This window comes from Pelophylax lessonae (assembly GCF_965119305.1).
Source record: "Pelophylax lessonae genome assembly, chromosome: 10".
NCBI lineage: Eukaryota > Metazoa > Chordata > Amphibia > Anura > Ranidae > Pelophylax > Pelophylax lessonae.
Window position 1 is genome coordinate 10,995,967 of NC_138777.1, and position 19,989 is coordinate 11,015,955.

Genomic DNA, 19,989 nt, shown 5'->3' on the forward strand with positions numbered 1-19,989 from the left:
CAAAGAACCACCAGTAAGGTGAACGGCAGGATAACGCCGCCAATTCTGATACCCTGCGCGCAGAGGTAAAAGCCACCAAAAAGGCTCGCTTCCAGAACAGCGTAAGCAGGGGAATCTCCCGAAGATTCTCAAAAAGAGGCTTCTGGAGGACTGAGAGCACCAAATCGAGGTCCCAAGGTGACAACAGAGACCGCACTGGAGGTGTCAAGTGGCCGTTGAAATAAGACAAGGCCGACGCCCGACCCTAGATAATACTCAAGGCCAGTTTCTGCTCATCCCCCCCGTTGAAGGAAGGTCAAGATCCGAGCCACCAAACAAGAGCTATAATGAACCCCCAAGAGACTCACACCACTCAATGTACGTCTTCCACATACGACGGTGGATCTTCCTAGCAGTAGGTTCCCTACCTTTTAACAGCTTTGGAAACACCAACTCACGACTGTAAAGAAGGATGGAAGATTGGTCCTTGGGACAGCAGATCCTCCCTGAGAGAAAGCTTCCAAGGAACGCCGGCGACCAGCCGCACCACATCGGCATACCAAGCCTGGCGAGGCGAGGCCAGTCCAGGGCCAGTAAGATGACCAGAATCCCGTCTGCCTCGTTCCAGTGTAGAAGTCTTGGCAGAAGCTTACGAGGGAAGGCGTAAATCAGACGATATTGACACCACGCCAGTACAACTGCAAGTTCTTGTCCCATTTGGCCAGAATCTCCCTTGCAGGGACCATGTATGGGACTGTACAAATGGAACCACCTCGAAGGTAGACACCATCAGGCCCAGCAACCGCATGCAAGTCCAGAGGGATGACCATCTGCTGGACAGCAGGAAATTAATTGCAGCCTGTAGTTTCTGGAGTTTGTTCAGAGGAAGGAGCATTCTAAGGCTGAATCCAGAGTCAGACCCAGATAGTCCAGCTTGTGGAGGGAACCAGAGCAGACTTCTAAAAGTTCAGAATGCAGCCAAACTCTCTCGCTTGTATGGTGATTTCCAGTGTTCCACCAGAGCAGTAGGAGACTCCACTAAAGAAGAAGGAGGATGTCCAAGTAGCCCAGTACCGCAATCCCGCATTGGCATAACAATGCTGGCACCGGGGCCAATACTTTCGTGAAGACCCGAGAAGCAGAGGCGAGACCAAAAGGTAAACCAGAAACTGATAATGCTCCTCTCCCATGGCAAAGCAGAGGAAGCGCTGGAGACCGACACATATTGGAATGCAAAGGTGAGCCTCCTTGATGTCGAAGGAGGCAAGAAAATAGCCCTGATGCAGGGAAGCCACTACCGTGCGACTCCATTCTGAACTTCTGCACCCACACAAAGCAGTTCAGCGCCTTGAGGTCCAGAATTGGACCCACCTTGCCTTCCTTCCTGGGTACGTCAGAAGGAAGAACCTTACCGGAGGGTAAGAACGAAACTCAATATTGTAGTCCGACCGAATGACCTTGTGGATGCACTTGTTCTTGTACCAGGGGAGTCCATGGATCTGGGAACCAGCAAAGACTTTCCCCCCGCCCCAGATATGGGTGGGGGTGCACCTTCCTGCTGAAGGGGCCTTGTCTGCAGGTCTGGAGAAGCCTGCACTTGACTTGCCAGACCAAGTACGCTTGAATCCTTCAGAGGAGGCCCCGAAGGGCTTCGATCCCTTGTCAGTCGACCCTGAGGGACGAATAAAACTTCTTATGAGCCGAGAAGGAGGGTCATCTATGACGAGGGTCCTTGCCCTTAGTAGCCTGCGGAAGAAAGGTACTCTTCCCCCCCTGTAACAACTTTAAAGATGTCATCCAGGGTAGCACCAAACAGGCGATCTCCTTGAAAGGAAAGAACAGTCAAGGCCTTTTTAGAAGTCTAGTCCCCAGATCAGCATTTGAGCCAAAAGACACGCCCGAACCACTGTTGAAAGAGAGCCGAGCCACTACGGGAGCCACATCTAAAGAGGCATCACAGATAAACTGAAGCCCCTGGACCAGCTGGTCCACCAGCTCAGCAAAGGCAGGGGGGAGCTACTCCCCCTCCAGGTCACGGTGTAAAAGCTTAGCCCGCTCGGTTATAGTCTGCCACACCAGGGCAATGGTGAAAAATCGGCCTCAGTGCCGAACCAGCCAGGGTGTACAAATTGCGGTCCACAGCCTCTGCCTTCCCGTCAGCTGGGTCCTTAAAAGCAGGGGACTCATGGTTGCCTTGTGTAATCTGGAAACCTGAGGGTCCACCACCGGTGGAACAGTCCACTTCTTAAGAAGGGACTTCTCATAGGGGTATCACCTAGCAACTCGCTTAGAAACCCCAAGTGGACGCTTTGGTCATCCCCACTCTTCAGTGACAATTCTGTCAAAATTGAAGGGGAAAGGGAACTCCGTTGCCGCTCTGGATGGCTTGTGAGTGCCAAAGGGAACCTGCGCCTCTGTCACAGCCACAGCTGCGTCCTCCATCTTTAAGTGTCCTGCATAGATGCAATCAGTGCATCCACCAGCACCTTTTCGTGCACGGTTGCAGAAGCGGAGGAATCATCCTCACTATCTGAGGATTCAGGGCGTATGGTCGCAGACTAGCAGGGTGACCCATGTCCGCGGTGGCAAATTCAGATACAGGATCGGAGGAGACAGATGAGGCACCTCCACCTAGGACACAAGGGACTCCAGGACCGCCGTCAGTGCATCGATGGATAGATGGGACCAGGAGGGCCCCGCAGCCCCAGAGAGGGGATCAGTTTGGGAGATGTGCTCCAAAGACACCAGGGGGATCCTCAGCAGAGAAGGAGAGGACCCCACCAGACTCACCACCCTACAGAAACCAGGCACTGCAGCCACCAGGAGAATATGCATTGCATGAGCGGCAATCAGGAAACAAAAGGATCGAGGAGTCAGCACCAGGGGATGAGGAGGGGTTCCCACCGCCGAAATTGCCGCACAGAGGGCTCCACTGTCATGGCCGCCGCTGTTTTCAATGGCAAACCACTGCAAAATGGCCACCGGACTACACAAACATGGCCGCCGTGCATAAACACACAGGCTACAAGAAAATGGCGGCCCTGTGCGGCACCACGAGGCTCCCAGGCCTCAAGAAAATTCACAGGCAGAACGGGGGGCCCTGCCAGGAGCCCCAACCAGGTACAACCCCCTCCCCCCCCACAGCTGATCATCCGGTTGCCAGCGGCGCACCACCCCCACCCCCATCGACAGCATAGTGGACCAGACCACCCTCACAGCCCCAGCATAAGTGGAGGGGAAGGATGGGGGGGAACCCGGGGCACCGACCGTCCCATGGAGGGACCCACGTCCACCCCAAAACCCCTCACCATCAAAATGGGGGGGCTGTCGGCTAGGAGGAACCAGTCGTTTAACTCGCAGGCCAGCAATGGTCCGGTGCGGCTATGTTGCGGCCGACCTAGCACGAAGCTGGGGTCTGCGTGCTTGCTGGCCAGACTGGGGTGACCACTGAATTCTAGATTATCCAGCCCATTCCCCAGTCTGGCAGTTGATTGTAGATCTCACAGGAAAAAACCAGGAGAAAAAGTTCTATCCCAGCAAGGAACTAGGTCCTTACTCCTGACTAGGCAGAAAAAAGTAAGTACCTATAGTATAGAGAGGGAGTATACCCCCTGGGACTGCCCATAGGCATAGCCAGACTTTTTTTCTGCCTAGTGTCCTACTCCTGAAGGGGGCAGTATAACCCAATGGTTAAGAAGATCAGGAGCTGTGTCCCTCAATGAACGAAAGAGAAATGACCATTTCCCAAAATTTGAATGAATTCAAATGGAACAGAAAAGAAAAGAAAAAAAAACAATAGAAAAGAATAGAAAATAAAATAGAATATAACTATCTTCCAAAATTTGAATTTCAAATAGAATAAAGAAGAATAAATTCGATATAGAATACAAAAGATTAGAACAGAATAAAACAAACAATAGAATAGAAAGAATATATCCATCTTCCAAAATCTGAATAAAATATAGTAAAATAAAAGAATAGAATAGAAAAGAAAAACAATAGATTAGAAAGAATATAACCATCTTCCGAAATTCGCATAATATATAATAGAAAAGAAAAGAAAAAAAGAATAGTATAATAAAAAATAGATAAATTATAGAATATAAATAATATAACCATCTTCAGAAATTCTAATTTCGAATAGAATAAATTTGAATGGAATTTGATCCGAATTCGATTTGAGTTTTCAGAATTAGGGTGAATTGATTTCAATTTGACCAAATTCTGAAAATTTTAATCAAATTCGAATAAATGAAATGAATTCCGAAAATTTTTTTTAATTAACTTAACAAATTTAACTAAGCGAATTTATGTAAATCTAAACTAAACAGTTTTTTTGGGGAAGGGGATAAACCCTCTAAAAATTTCATAAAACAGCATTGGTTGATTTGCAGTCAGCTGACCTTCACCCGGAGGTAGAGGAAGCTGCTCCCTTTGTTGGCTCCCCTTGAAGATTCCAGATTGAAGTGTTTGCAGCCCCCCGACTTCGCCAGCTGTGCAGACTTCACCACGTAATCATGATCCACCCGGATAAAGCCAGCCTGGAGGAAAAAAGAAAAAAAAAACATTACTGGAATGTCCTGCAATGGCGGGATTACCTGTCAAATTTCATCTCCACCACCCTCAGCTGCTTCTACCAATACTCCGGCAATTGGAATCTGGATTGTGCAGTGAGTTCTGGACCAAAATTAGGTGTAAAGCCAGCTAGAGATGAATGAAGTCATATCTGTGTATGTAATCTGATCTCTCTGGATCTATATAGAGGAATCAGGACCTCCTTCCTACTGCTGGTGACCCCCCTAGCGATATAAAGATCTATATAGAGGAATCAGGACCTCCTTCCTCCTGCTGGTGACCCCCCTAGCGATATAAAGATCTATATAGAGGAATCAGGACCTCCTTCCTCCTGCTGGTGACCCCCCTAGCGATATAAAGATCTATATAGAGGAATCAGGACCTCCTTCCTCCTGCTGGTGACCCCCCTAGCGATATAAAGATCTATATAGAGGAATCAGGACCTCCTTCCTCCTGCGGACGACCCCTTTAGTGATATGAAGATCTATATAGAGGAATCGGGACCTCCTTCCTCAGGCTGGTGACCCCTCTATTGATGTAAAGATCTATATAGAGGAATCAGGACCTCCTTCCTCCTGCTGGTGACCCCCCTAGTGATGTAAAGATCTATATAGAGGAATCGGGACCTCCTTCCTCGGGCTGGTGACCCCTCTATTGATGTAAAGATCTATATAGAGGAATGAGGACCTCCTTCCTCCTGCTAGTGACCCCTCTAGTGATGTAAAGATCTATATAGAGGAATGAGGACCTCCTTCCTCCTGCTGGTGACCCCCCTAGTGATGTAAAGATCTATATAGAGGAATCAGGATCTCCTTCCTCCTGCTGGTGACCCCTCTATTGATATGAAGATCTATATAGAGGAATCAGGATCTCCTTCCTCCTGCTGGTGACCCCTCTATTGATATGACGATCTATATATAGGAATCAGGACCTCCTTCCTCCTGCTGGTGACCCCTCTAGTTATGTAAAGATCTATATAGAGGAGTCAGGATCTCCTTCCTCGTGCTGGTGACCCCTCTATTGATATGAAGATCTATATAGAGGAATCAGGACCTCCTTCCTCCAGCTGGTGACCCCCCTAGCGATATGAAGATCTATACAGAGGAATCAGGACCTCCTTCCTCCTGCTGGAGACTCCTCTAGTGATATGACGATCTATAGAAAAGGATCAGGACCTCCTTTCTCTTGTTTTTCCTCTGTAGTTCTTGCCAACACTGAACCCGAGGTATGGTACTCTCTCAGAGGATTATTTTCCCTCAAGTGTATTATTTTGCATATAGCAATGTTGAACTGCAGTTTCCACTGCTTTGACTAAACGGGACTGGTCTCTGTTCCCTATAAACCCCATTTAGAACCACACTCTCATATCTATCCTTTAGCGAGCTACGTAGCCACTGAACTACCCAAGGGTTAAGCTTCTAAATCTTTCTGTACACAATGTGTGGAACTATATCAAGTCTTTTGTTGAATTCATGATTTATTTCAGGCTATGTCCACAGCACCACCCTGTTCCAAAACATGTGATATCAAAACATGTAACCAGGTTATTCTGACATCAGGAAAGTCATGCTGCTTTAGGTCGTGGTGGGTTTTGAAAATTATTTTATTTTAAGGAGATATTCTATTAATGTTACTACTACAGATGTTAACCTCATTGGCCTGTAGTTTTCAGCTTCTTCCTAATTATCCTTCTTGTCAATAGGTACAACAGTCTACCAGTCATGGGAACGTTTCCCATTAGAAGACGATTAATAAAAAGGCCAGCAAAGGTCCACCATCTACACCGAAGTTCTCTTAGGCCCCTGGTGACATGACGCATGAATATGTTCCCACCAGGGGCAGAGCGGCTGACCAGGACTTCGGGATAGCAGCTGTGTGGATGATGGAAAAAGCCAAAGTGTGGACATGGAGGATGGCTGCTCATTTAGCAGTGGTGTAGTGCCGGTACTAGGTCAAGAATATGATCTGCTTTGGCTGTATGTCTAGAATATGATCTCTGGTTGCAGTTGAAGGCCTAGAATTTAATCTCATCTAGGCCAAGAATATGATCTGTTCCAGATCTCCCCCTCTTGCAAGTTTAAAATTTGATCTCCTCTATTTTCAAGTTATAGAACATGATTCCTCTAGTTGTAGGTCTAGAATATGTTTTCCTCTGTTTGAAGGCCTAGAATTCAATCCCACCTATGGTTGTAGGCCTAGATTACGATCTCCTATGGTTGAAGGCCTAGAGCATGATCTCCTCTGGTTAAAGGCCTAGAACATGATCTCCTCTGGTTGAAGGCCTAAAACATGATCTCCTCTGGTTGAATGCCTAGCACATGCTCTCCTCTGGTTGAAGGCCTAGAGCATGATCTCCTCTGGGTGAAGGCCTAAAACATGATCTCCTCTGGTTGAAGGCCTAGAACATGATTTCCTCAGGTTGAAGGCTTAGAACATGCTCTCCTCTGGTTGAAAGCCTAGAACATACTCTCCTCTGGTTGAAAGCCTAGAACATGCTCTCCTCTGGTTGTAGGTCTAGAATATGATTTTCCTCTGGTTGAAAGCCTAGAATACGATCCCCTCTGTTTGTAGGTCTAGAATATGATTTATTCTGGTTGAAGGCCTAGAATACGATCTGCTATGGTTGTAGGCCTAGATAACGATCTCCTATGGTTGTAGGCCTAGATAACGATCTCCTATGTAAGTCTAGAATTTGATTTCCCCCATTTGTAGGCCTAGAATATAATCTCCTCTGGGTGTAGGTGTAAAGAATAATCTTCTCTAGTTATAGGTCCAGACTACTTTTCTTGCGCTTATGACTAGCGGTTTTAGAGGAACCCCTTTCGGTGCCGCCAACACATCTCTGCTCCGGTTTGTAAGCACTTAGTTTTGAAAACTCCAATTAATTTTTAGCAGGTTGAAGTCACTCATAATTAAAACCTCTCCCTTCAAGTTCTTTTGAGTTATCTCACCAATACACAGGCTATCATAATTCTCAGACTGTCCTGGGGGGTCGGGATACTACACCAATTCTATGGGATGGTTCCTCTCTGGTTTGTAGGCAGACTAATGCCCCGTACACACGCATTGATTATTGGCCGGGAATTTTCGGCCAACGTCCGATCTGCCGATTTTCGGCTTGTTAGTATGATGCTTTCGACAACCGACTCCGACTTTTCGGCCGTCAGTCAGTACAGATTTCGGCAGACAAAAATCTGATGAGCAAGACTGGGCATGCTCAGAGAAGAAAAAACACACGGAAAGTAAACCAGCACATGATGACATCACTTCTGAAGTAGATTTTTGTTGGCCGAGAAAATTTGTGTGCAGTCTAGGCACATTCCAACCAACAAAACAACACTCTGGACAAAAGTCGGACGATCGGTCGGCCAATAATCGATGCGCGTGTACGAGGCATAAGAGGTTTTCAAGATGTTCAACTTTTTCAAAATGTTCCTTTTTATGCTATGTTTGACACAAATGGCAACTCTACTTCCCCTCTTTTATGCATAGTGTGTAACCTGTCTATCCTGTATGGTGTGTAACCAAAGCCGGTCTATCCTGTATGTTGTGTAATCAAAGTTGCTCCGCAGCTTGCTGTGTCACCTCTCAACCTGCATATTGAACCTTGAGTGTCTATCATCCCACTGTTGTTCTCCCTGTCCACCTAAAAGATACCTAAAAAGGAGTTCTAGTCTGTATTGAAAAAAAATGTAAAGTATTTGTAGCTGCTGACTTTTAATATAAGGAAACTTACCTGTCCAGATATCCCGCGATGTTGGCAACCCAAACGGATCCGTCCATCGGCTTTGGGTGCAGGCACCGGCATCCTCTTACTAAGGGAAACAGGAAGTGAAGCCTTGCGGCTTCAGAACCTGTTTCCTACTGCACATGTGCGAGTCCCGCTGCCCTTTCTAAATAGCCCCGCTGTCTTCTGGGACCTGTGTGTGTCTCCCAGAAGACAGCGGGATGTCGGCACCCCACACCGATCCGTCCATCGGCTTTGGGTGCAGGCGCCTGCATCATTACTAAGGGAAACAGCCTGTTCCCCGCGAACAGCCTGTATCCCGCGATATTGGCAACCCAAACGGATCCGTCCATCGGCTTTGGGTGCAGGCACCGGCATCCTCTTACTAAGGGAAACAGGAAGTGAAGCCTTGCGGCTTCACAGCCTGTTTCCTACTGCTCATAGGCGGGTCACGCTGCGCTTTCTGAATGGTCCCACTGTCTTCTAGGACCTGTGTGTGTCTCCCAGAAGACAGCGGGATGTTGGCACCTAAAACCGATTCGTCCATTGGCTTCAGGTGCAGGTGCCGGCATCCTTACCAAGAGAAACAGGAGGTGAAGCCTTGCAGCTTCACAGCCTGTTTCCTACTGAGCATGGGTGAGTCGCACTGCGCTTTCTGAATGGTCCCGCTGTCTTCTAGAACCTGTGAGTGTCTCCCAGAATACAGCGGGATGTCGGCACCCCAAACGGCTTCAGGTGCAGGTGCCGGCATCCTTATCAAGAGAAACGGAAAGTGAAGCCTTGCGACTTCACAACCTGTTTCCTACTGCGCATGAGTGAGTCATGCCGCACTTTCTGAATGGTCCTGCTGTCTTCTGGGCCCTGCGTGTATCTCTCAGAAGACAGCAGGATGTTGGCACCCCACGCCGATCCCTCCATCGGCTTCGGATGCAGATGACTGCATCCTTACTAAGGGAAACAGGAAGTGAAGCCCTGCGGCTTGACAGCCTGTTTCCTACTGCACATGTGCGAGTCACACTGCGCTTTCTGAATTGTCCCGCTGTCTTCTAGGACCTGTGTGTGTCTCCCAGAAGACAGCGGGATGTCGGCACCCCAAACCGATCCATCCATCGGCTCTGGGTGCAGGCGCCGGCATCTTTACTAAGGTAAACAGGAAGTGAGGCCTTGCGGCTTCACAGCCTGTTTCCTACTGCACATGTGCGAGTCGCACTGCGCTTTCCGAATGGTTCTGCTGTCTTCTGGGACCTGTGTGTGTCTCCCAGAAGACAGCGGGATGTCGGCACCCCAAACCGATCCGTCCATCGGCTCCGGGTGCAGGTGCCGGCATCATTACTAAGGTAAACAGGAAGTGAAGCCTGTTTCCTACTGCGCATGTGCGACTCGCACTGCGCTTTCTGAATGGTTCTGCTGTCTCCCAGAAGACAGCGGGATGTCGGCACCTCAAACCGATTCCGTCCATTGGCTCTGGGTGCAGGCACCAGCATCTTTACTAAGGTAAACAGGAAGTGAGGCCTTGCGGCTTCACAGCCTGTTTCCTACTGCACATGTGCGAGTCGCACTGCGCTTTCCGAATGGTTCTGCTGTCTTCTGGGACCTGTGGTGTGTCTCCCAGAAGACAGCGGGATGTAACCCCCCCAAACCGGCTGTCTTCTAGGACCTGTGTGTGTCTCCCAGAAGACAGCGGAGGGAAGGGGCCGTAAATTATGTAGATTGCCGCAGCGACCTTACACTGAAGTGGGAGCGGGTACCTGTTTTCGACAGGTATCTGCTCCCCCCTCAAGGTACCAAACGTGGCAATGGAAGGGGGGGGGGGGGGAGTAGATAAGCGGAGCTTCCACTTTTGGGTGAAACTCCACTTTAATTTAAGCACTCAAGTTCCTAGTGCCTGAAACATGTTAGCACAGCACCACTTAGACATGCAGTGCAGGTCTGACTAGCTAACCGCACAAGACCCCTCAGGCTGATTTCTGGTGGAGATGTGACATCAATTTACAAATTTCAACCAGAAAAGAAAGCAATGGTGCTGGGGCAAAAGGAAGGGTTTGGGTCCCACTGATTCTGCTGGCGGACAGTTAAAACAGACAAAAAAAGGAGACAGCAGGGCATGAAACCATGGTAGGCGTAGAGAGAAATCATCCCCATCAATGGAGTGAGAGTTTAGGATGACCTCTAGCCGTCATGGCTTCTTGGGACACTGCCGGTGGTTTGCACGGGAGCCTTCTCCTGACATCACTTCCTGGAAGTGATGAGATGCCGTAGGCAACGTTTGTGGAGCATGCGCTACTTCTTCAGGCCTGCCCAAGAAGCCATGAGCCATCCTAAACTCTTAAGCCTCGTACACACGCAACGATTATCGGCCGACCAATCGTCTGACTTTGTCCAGAGTGGTGTTTTGTTGGTTGGAATGTGCCTAGACTGCACACTAATTTTCTCGGCCAACAAAATTCTACTTCAGAAGTGATGTCATGTGCTGGTTTACTTTCCGTGTGTTTTTTCTTCTCTGAGCATGCCCAGTCTTGCTCATCAGATTTTTGTCTGGCGAAATCTGTACTGACTGACGGAAAATCGGCCGCTGGGTTGACGGCCAACAAAAATTTTATAGCATGCACACCAGATTTTTTTCGGCCAAAAAGTCGGAGTCGGTTGTCGGAAGCATCATACTAACAAGCCGACAATCGGCCGATCGGACGTTGGCCAAAAATTCCCGGACAATAATTGATGCGTGTGTACGGGGCAGCACTCCATTGATGGGGTTGATTTCTCACTACGCCTACCATGGTTTCTTGCCCTGCTCCTTCCTATGTTTGTGAGTAACATCACTTCTGTTTTAATTTACCACTTGCCAACCACCCGCCGCAGTTTTACTGTAGCAGGCTGGCTCGGCTGCACGAACCGACGTAGTTCTACGTTGGTCGTGCGTGTGGTGCTGCGAGGCGAGCTCGCGCCGCCCCCACTAGTCAGCGAGGACTCCGATGCACGCGGCTGGCGGCACCGATTGCCGCCGGCCACCGGCGATCGTTCCCCGCTGAGAGAGAACAGTCAGCTGTTGTAAACACATCTGACCGTTCTTCTCTCTGAAATGATCACAGAGCCCATGTGATCCTTATATATAGGAACACAAGTCTCTATGGTCATTTCACAAGTCCCTCCCCCCACAGTTAGTAAACACTCCTCTAGGCTTACATTTAACCCTTTGATCACCCACTAAGTTAACCCCTTCCCTGCCAGTGTCATTAGTACAGTAACAGTGCATATTTTTATCACTGATTACTGTAGTAATATCACTGGTACTCCCAAAAATGTAAAAAATGTCAGTTAGGGGTCCGATCTGTCCGCCACAATGTCGCAGTCCTGCTAAAAATCGCAGATCGCCGCCATTACTAGTAAAAAATAAATAAATAAGAATGACATAAATCTTTCCCCTAACTTTTGCAAGAACCAATCAATATACATTTATTGGGATTTTTTTTTTTTTACCAAAAATATGTAGCAGAATACAAATTGGCCTAAAATGATGAAAAAATTAGATTTTTAGATTTTTTTTTTATTGGGAATGTTATATAACAGAAAGTAGAAAATATTGCTTTTTTTTTCAGAATTGTCGCTCTTTTTTTGTTTGTAGCGCAAAAAATAAAAACCACACAGGTGATCAAATAAATAGTAAAAATAAATAAATAAAAATGACATAAATTTTTCCCGTAGTTTGTAGACGCGATAACTTTTGCACAAACCAATCAAAATAGGCTTATTGCGATTTTTTTTTTTTTTATACCAAAAATATGTAGCAGAAAACAAATTGGCCTAAAAGGATGAAAACATTGGATTTTTAAGTTTTTTTTTTTGAGAATGTTATATAGTAGAGCTGCATGATTAATCGTATGAAAATCGCGATCTCGATTCACCCCCCCCCCCCCCTGACGATCTAAACCTGACATATTCTCGATTCTTTGCATAGCTGAGGGAGCAGAGAAAACAGCTGTGGAAAACTCCCAGTAACTATAAACAAAATGATTACATTGTATCTTTCCTCCTGCAAACGCCTATCAGCAAAGTCTCCCAGTAACTATAAACAAAATGATTACATTGTATCTTTTCCTTCCCTCTGCCAGGGAGAAAGGAAGTTTAACCTCTTAAAGACTAGACCTTTTTATGACACTTGTTGCTTGCAAGTTTAAAATCATTTTTTTTTGCTAGAAAAGTACTTAGAACCCCCAAACATTTTATATATTTTTTTAGCAGAGACCCTACAGAATAAAATGGCGATTGTTGTAATATTTTATGTCACACTGTATTTGCGCAGCAGTCTTTCAAACGCAATTAATAAACTTTAATGAATAAAAAAAAAACGTAACAGTAAAGTTATCCCAATTTTTTTTGTTACACAGAGAATCGTGAGAGAATCGTGATCTTTATTCCAAGCTAAAAAATCGTGATTCTCATTTTGGCCAGAATCGTGCAGCTCTATTATATAGCACAATGTGAAAAATATTGTTTTTTTTTTTTGTTCAGAATTGTTGCTCCTACTTTGTTTATAGCGCAAAAAAATAAATAAAATAAAAAAATAAATAAAAAATAAATAAATAAAATCGCAGAGGTGATCAAATACCACCAAAAGAAAGCTCTATTTGTGGGGAAAAAAAGGGACATCAATTTTATTTGGGTACAGCGTCGCACGACCGCGCAATTTTCTGTTAAAGTAACGCAGTGCCGAATCGCAAAAAAATGGCCTGGTCATTAAGGGGGGCAAATCCTTCCGGTCCAGAAGTGGTTAATAAAGCCCTTCATGCTGCACTTAGTTTGGCGCCTGCGCCCTCTCCTAGCTGCAAATTTCAAGAATAAATCGCATAAACAGTTTGTATTAAATTGTATCCACTGCCAACACTGTATCTTGGTTTTGGATGGAGTGTGAACTGATTGGATCCGGGAACGCTCGCAGCATCCGGCTCCTTTCTCTGCAGCCAAACAAAGGCTAAAAACAATGGATAGTTTATCTCGCCAAGGATTGTTTCCTGCGCAAGAAGCAAAATGAATGGATTGCGTGGAAAACTGTCATTGGCCGGAAAAATTGAATTGTTTTTAGCCCTTGTTGCAAATAAAGAATCAGTTTGGGGGAAGTAAAACAATACAGAGGCAATCCAATCCCATACAAGAGGGTTAGGAGGGCCCTGCTCCTGGGAGCTTACAATCTAATGAGGAGGGGTAGATCATGTGATCGCTGTAACAGCCAATCACAGCAGTCACATGATCGAAGTGCCTGCCTCTGCCTCCATCTCCTGGTCCACTTAAAAGGCGGGGAGGCGGCAGCGGAAAGGGTTAGGAAAAAGTGAATATAAGACCCCTTTCACATTGGTGCAACTTTGACGCAACTTAAAGCAATGCCTGTGTGATCTTGAGGTCTATGGACCTCAAATCGCATCAAAGTCTGACCAAAGTAGTGCAGAGGCTACTCTGGAGTCGCACAGATATGAACGGTACTCATTGGAAATCATGGGGTACGACTTGTCATGCGACTTTGCAGTCCCAAGTTGCAGGACAAGTCGAACAAGTGTGAAAGGGGCCTAATAAGTATTTTTTTATATTATACAGGGACTGGCTTGAAGTCGCACAGATATGAATGGTACTTACTAGAACTTTTTGTATATTTTTCTGTTTAACCAGGGGTGAGCTCCCCCTCCACATTGTAGCGTTTCTATGTGAAAATCAAACAAAAAAAAATAAAAATGCGACTGGGAACGCAAGTTCTAGCTACATGCAGATGTGAAAGGGGCCTAATAAGTATCTTTTTATAAGATAAAGGGATGCACAGATATGAACGGTATTTAATGGAAATCATGGGGTATGACTTGTCATGCGACTTTGCAGTCCCAAGTCACAGAAAAGTCGCACAAGTCTGAAAGGGGCCTAATAAGTATCTTTTTATAAGATACAGGGACTGGCTTGAAGTCGCACAGATATGAATGGTTCTTATTGGAAATCATGGGATACGACATGTTATGCGACTTTGCAGTCCCAAATTGCAGGAAAAGTCTCACAAGTATGAAAGGGGCCCAAAGGATAGCTTTCATACAATGTTACATTTGTGTATAACCCTTCAACTGATACATTGTATCCATTTCCTTCCACGGGCACACATGACTGTTTTATTATTCTTCAAATCATTTCCTGCCAATAAGATTCTCTGATTATTTTGTTACCGCTCAGGGGGGGACGCCCCCCCCCCCCCCGGGGGACGCCGCAGTTTTGTCTGCTGCGATTCTCACACTCGGACAAATTCCTACACAGCTTTGTCCGGCCGGCCAATCAGGAGCCTCGCTACCCACGCTGCCTCCTGGCAACCTCTTGGCTGGTGGAGGTGTAATTTGATTAAAGCGAGCCTCTAATTTCCCCGGCTTTACTTCTGCATTAAATGCGGCTTAATGGAGGCCCAGCCATCCCCCATTGTGTGCGGGAAATTAAAGTGACACAAATACCCGCCGCTCCCTCTCCCGAGGTGATTAGCCCGTCAGTTCGGCTGAATGCCATCACAAGCCGGCGTCCCTCTATTCACCCGACTCGCCTTCCGCTGACAAAGTCCCCTTCAAGGACGGGCAGGGGAGAAGCTTGGGGTCCCGCCACCTTTAACCTATCATCCCCCCCCCCCCCCACAATGGATGACGCCTGACAAAATGTGCGCACCTTTGTGTCCGATAGAAGTTGAAGTTTTGATGTGCGGGCATCCGGCTTCTCGTCCGCGCCGCTGCAGCAGACAGTACGGATCCTACACAATGGGTAAGACGCGGCGAAAAACAAAAAATATCGCATGCCGCACTTTACACCAAACAATGCGTCCAATTACCACTTGCCAACCGGCCGCCGTAGTTTTACTGCGGCAGTTGGGCTTTGTTACGCGAAACAGCGTACCTGCGCTTCACATCGTGTAACAGATAGTGGGGGGCACACGCGCCGCCAGAAGCGCTCACACGCGCCGATTGGTTAAAGGGGGACGGGCAGGGGAGAAGCTTGGAGTCCCGCCACCTTTAACCTATCATTTCCCCCCACAATGGACGCCGCCTGACAAAATGTGCGCACATTTGTGTCCGATAGAAGTTGAGGTTTTGATGTGCGGGCATCTAGCTTCTCGTCCGCGCCGCTGCAGCAGACGGTACAGATCCTACACAATGGGTAAGACGCAGCGAAAAACAAAAAATATCGCATGCCGCACTTTACGTCAAACAATGCGTCCAATTACCACTTGCTGTCCAGCCAACGTAGTTTTATGGCGGCAGGTCGGCTCTGTTACGTGAAATGGCATACCTGCACGTCGCATTGTGTAACAGATAGTGGGGGTTAGAGGGGGGATGGGCAGGGAAGATGCTTGGGGTCCTGCCACCTTTAACCTATCATCCCCCCCCCCCCCCACAATGTACGCCGCCTGACAAAATCTGCGCACCTTTGTGTCCGATAGAAGTTGAAGTTTTGATGTGCGGGCATCCGGCTTCAGCAGACGGTACGGATCCTACACAATGGGTAAGACGCGGCAAAAACCAAAAAATATCGCATGACGCACTTTACACCAAACAATGCGTCCAATTACCACTTGCCAACCGGCCGCCGTAGTTTTACTGCGGCAGTTGGGCTTTGTTACGCGAAACAGCGTACCTGCGCTTCACATCGTGTAACAGATAGTGGGGGGCACACGCGCCGCCAGAAGCGCTCACACGCGCCGATTGGTTAAAGGTGGACGGGCAGGGGAGAAGCTTGGAGTCCAGCCACCTTTAACCTATCATTTCCCCCCACAATGGACGCCGCCTGACAAAATGTGCGCACATTTGTGTCCGATAGAAGTTGAAGTTTTGATGTGAGGGCATCCGGCTTCTCGTCCGCGCCGCTGCAGCAGACAGTACGGATCCTACACAATGGGTAAGACGTGGCGAGAAACATTGCACGCCCCACTTTACGCCATACAATGCGTCCAAACGTAGTTTTACTGTAGCAGATGGGCTATGTTACACGAAACTGCGTACCTGCGCGTCGCATCGTGTAACAGATAGTGAGGGCGGGCGTGCGCGCATGCGCCAATTGGTTAGAAGGGGAAAAGTTTGGGTTCCCGCCACCTTTAACCTATCATCCCCCCCCCCCCCCCCACAATGGACGCTGCCAGACAAAATGTGCGCACCTTTGTGTCCGATAGAATTTGAAGTTTTGATGTGCGGGCATCCGGCTTTTCGCCCGCGCCGAATATTTCCACGCCACTGCAGCAGACGGTACAGATCCTACACAATGGGTGAGACGCGGCAAAAAACAAAAAGAATTGCATGCTGCACTTTACGCCAAACAATGCGTCTAATTAACCACTTTCTGACCAGGTGCCCCTGGTGTTAACCCCTTCCCTGCCAGTGCCATTAGTACAGTGACAGTGCATATTTTTAGCACTGGTTAATGTAGTAATGTCACTGGTCCCCCCAAACAAGTCAAAAGTGTCAGTTAGGGGTCCGATCTGTCCGCCGCAATGTCACAGTCGTGCTAAAAATCGCTTGTAAAAAAAAAAATATGACATAATTCTTTCCCGTAGTTTGCAGATGCGATAACTTCTGCGCAAACCAATCAATATAAACTTATTGGGATTTTTTTTAACAAAACTATGTAGAAGAAAACAAATTGGCCTAAAATGGTGAAAAAATTCGATTTTTAAAAAAACATTTATTGGGAATGTTATATAGCACAACGTGAAAAATATTGTTTTTTTTTTTTTGTTTTTTTTAGAATTGTCGCTCTTTTTTTGTTTATAGCGCAAAAAAAAATAAAAATCGCACAGGTGATCAAATACCACCAAAAGAAATCTCTGTTTGTGGGAAAAAAAAGACAATTTTATTTGGGTACGGTCTGATGACAGGGTCCATTTAAACCGGTAGTGTACTCTGCTTTTTAATTTTTCCCTACAGGTAAGCCTATAATGCGGCCTATAATAAGGCTTACCTGTAGGTAAAATTAATATCTCCTAAATCTGCACGGTTGAGGAGATATTTACCCTGCATGCAGCCGCTGACACCAGCGGCGCATGCGCTCCGGCTTATCTTGCTGGAGCCGCCGAGCCTAGAAGAGACACCAAGGGAACATGTCCGCTCCCTCAGCGGTGTCCGGGCGACCGTGTCGGGGCTTCGTTCTAAGGTAAGTATTTCATAATGTGCTAGTATGCGATGCATACTAGCACATTATGCCATTGTCCTGTTTTTTTTTTTTCTACACAGTGGATACAACCGTTTTAAATGCATTCGGCAAATGAAAATCAATAAACATATTAAATAGCTTTATAGATCTGTCCGTTTGCAGCAGAAAAAAAACAAAAATGCAACAAAACTCTTTACCTCTTTTAACCACTTAAGGCCCGGAAAGGTTTTACCCCCTTTAAAGCGGTTGTAAACCCGAAAAAAAAAAAAAAAAAAACCCTGCAAGACAAAAAGGCATAATGAGCTAGTATGCATCGCATACTAGCTCATTATGTATTACTTACCTTAGAACGAAGCCCCGACACAGACCCCCGGACACCGCTACGGGCGCTGACATGATCCCTCGGCGTCTCTTCCAGGTTCGGCGGCCCCCGGCGCGGTGATTGGCCGGAGCCGCGATGACGCAAGCGCGGGAGTGATTTTCTGGCAAGCTCCCGGCAAGGAAAACTGAAGGTCCCCCCGGACCTTCAGAGCGAATGCACCACTCGCGTGAGCGGCTGCATGTACTGCAAATATCTCCTAAACTGTGCCGGTTTAGGAGATATTAATTGTACCTACAGGTAAGCCTTATTATAGGCCGCATTATAGGCTTACCTGTAGTTAAAAGTGTCAAGAAGCGGGATACTACCGCTTTAACCGGTTGCCGACCGCCGCAAGTACATATACTGCGGCGGTCAGCCCCGGCCAGGCAAAGTGGCGTATAGGTACGTCACTAGCCTGTCACTTGCTTGTGAGCCAACAGCGGGCGAGCGCGTGCCCGCCCCGGCTTGTTCCCTGGGAAGTCCGTGCATGTGACCGGCGGACCCGATGTCCGCCGGTCACTCGGTGATCGTCAGTGGAGAGGGAGGAAGGCAGGCGGCTAATGTAAACAAGCCGCCTGTCATTCTCCCCTGTGTATGAAGAGTGATCATACGGTTCTACTATGTAGGACCGTTGATCACTGTTCCTACACCAGTAGCCACAGCCAATCACAGTTAGAAGCACGCCCCTAGGGACACACTTAACCCCTCCTTCCCCAATAAAGTTAACCCCTTCCCTGCCAGTGTCATTTTGCAGTAACAGTGCATATGTATAGCACTGATTACTGTAGTAATGTCACCGGTAACCCCAAAAGTGTCAAAAATGTCAGTCAAGGGTCCGATCTGTCCGCCGCAATGTCGCAGTACCGCAAAAAAAAAAAAAACGCAGATCGCCGCCATTACGCGTTAAAAAAAACCCCACCAAAAATGACAGAAATCTTTCCCTTAGTTAGTAAACGCAATAACTTTTGCGCAAACCAATCAAAATACGCTTATTGAGATTTTTTTTTACCAAACATAGGTAGCATAAAACAAATTGGCCTAAAATGTTAAAAAATTTTGATTTTTAAATTTTTTGTTTTTGGGAATTTCATATAAAAAAAATGTGAAAAATATTGTTATTTTTGCAAAATTTACGCTCTTTTTTTGTTTATAGCGCAAAAAGTAAAAATCGCACAGGTGATCAAATACCACCAAAAGAAAGCTCTGTTTGTGGGGAAAAAAGGACGTCAAATTAGTTTAGGTACAGCGTCGCACGACCGTGCAATTGTCCGTTAAAGTCACGCAGTGCCGAATCGCAAAATAGGCCCTGATCAGGAAGGGGGGTAAATCTTCCGGGGCTTAAGTGGTTAATGGCCAGGCCATTTTTTGCGATACGGCACTGCGTTACTTTAACTGACAATTGCGCGGTCATGCGACACAATACACAAATAAAATGTTTCCTCACCAACAGCACTTTCTTTTGGTGGTATTTGATCATCTCTGTGTTTTTTTATTTTTTGCGCTATGAACAGAAAAAAAAAAAAAAGACCAACAATTTTGAAAAAAAAAAAATGTTTTTCCTTTCTTCTATAAAGCATATCCCCAAAGGCAGAGGCATGATGGGACTTGGTTCTAAATTGATGAAGTAATTAAATTTTTTTTTATGTGTTTTTATAGCAGAAAGTAAAAAAAACAAAAAACATTTTTTTTTTTTTTTTTTTCAAAATTGTCTGTCTTATTTCTTTCTTTTTTTTTTTTTGTTTATAGCGCAAAAAATAAACGAAGAGGTGATCAAATACCACCAAAAGAAGGCTCTATTTGTGTGAAAAGAAATGATATAAATTTAATCTGGGTACATTGTTGCATGACCGTGCAATTACCAGTTAAAGTAGCGCAGAGCTGAATAGCAAAACATGGCCTGCTCAAATTGGGGGGGGGGGGGGGGTGGTAAATATCTGATTTGCTGCAACTTCTAATGCACATTGTGAGAAGCTCACAGTGTGCAGTGAAATCAAGAGTAAAGCTGGCCATAGATGGATGGAAATGCGGCGAGTTTAGCAGGGATCACCGAATTTGGATCGATCTATGGCCGGTCGTGTTCGAGAGCAGTTATTTCTGCTTGCTGGAAAACTTTAGTTGGATGAGTGGCTGCAGCACTGATCAGTGTATTCTGACAGCGGAGGAGTCCAGCTGACTACAATGACACAGAGGGGAGGATTCC

The 19,989-nt window shown here is 46.6% G+C and overlaps 1 protein-coding gene across 1 annotated transcript in view; it reads right to left on the reverse strand.

The window, feature by feature from the left end:
* HTATIP2 (HIV-1 Tat interactive protein 2) overlaps nt 1-19,989 on the reverse strand; it is a gene marked incomplete at both ends in the record, with an annotated part of 39,516 nt that overhangs the window by 4,765 nt on the left and 14,762 nt on the right. The window contains one exon of the mRNA XM_082270302.1: nt 4,383-4,520. Within this exon, the coding sequence (XP_082126428.1) occupies nt 4,383-4,520 (138 nt within the window). The remainder of the gene's footprint in view (nt 1-4,382; nt 4,521-19,989) is intronic.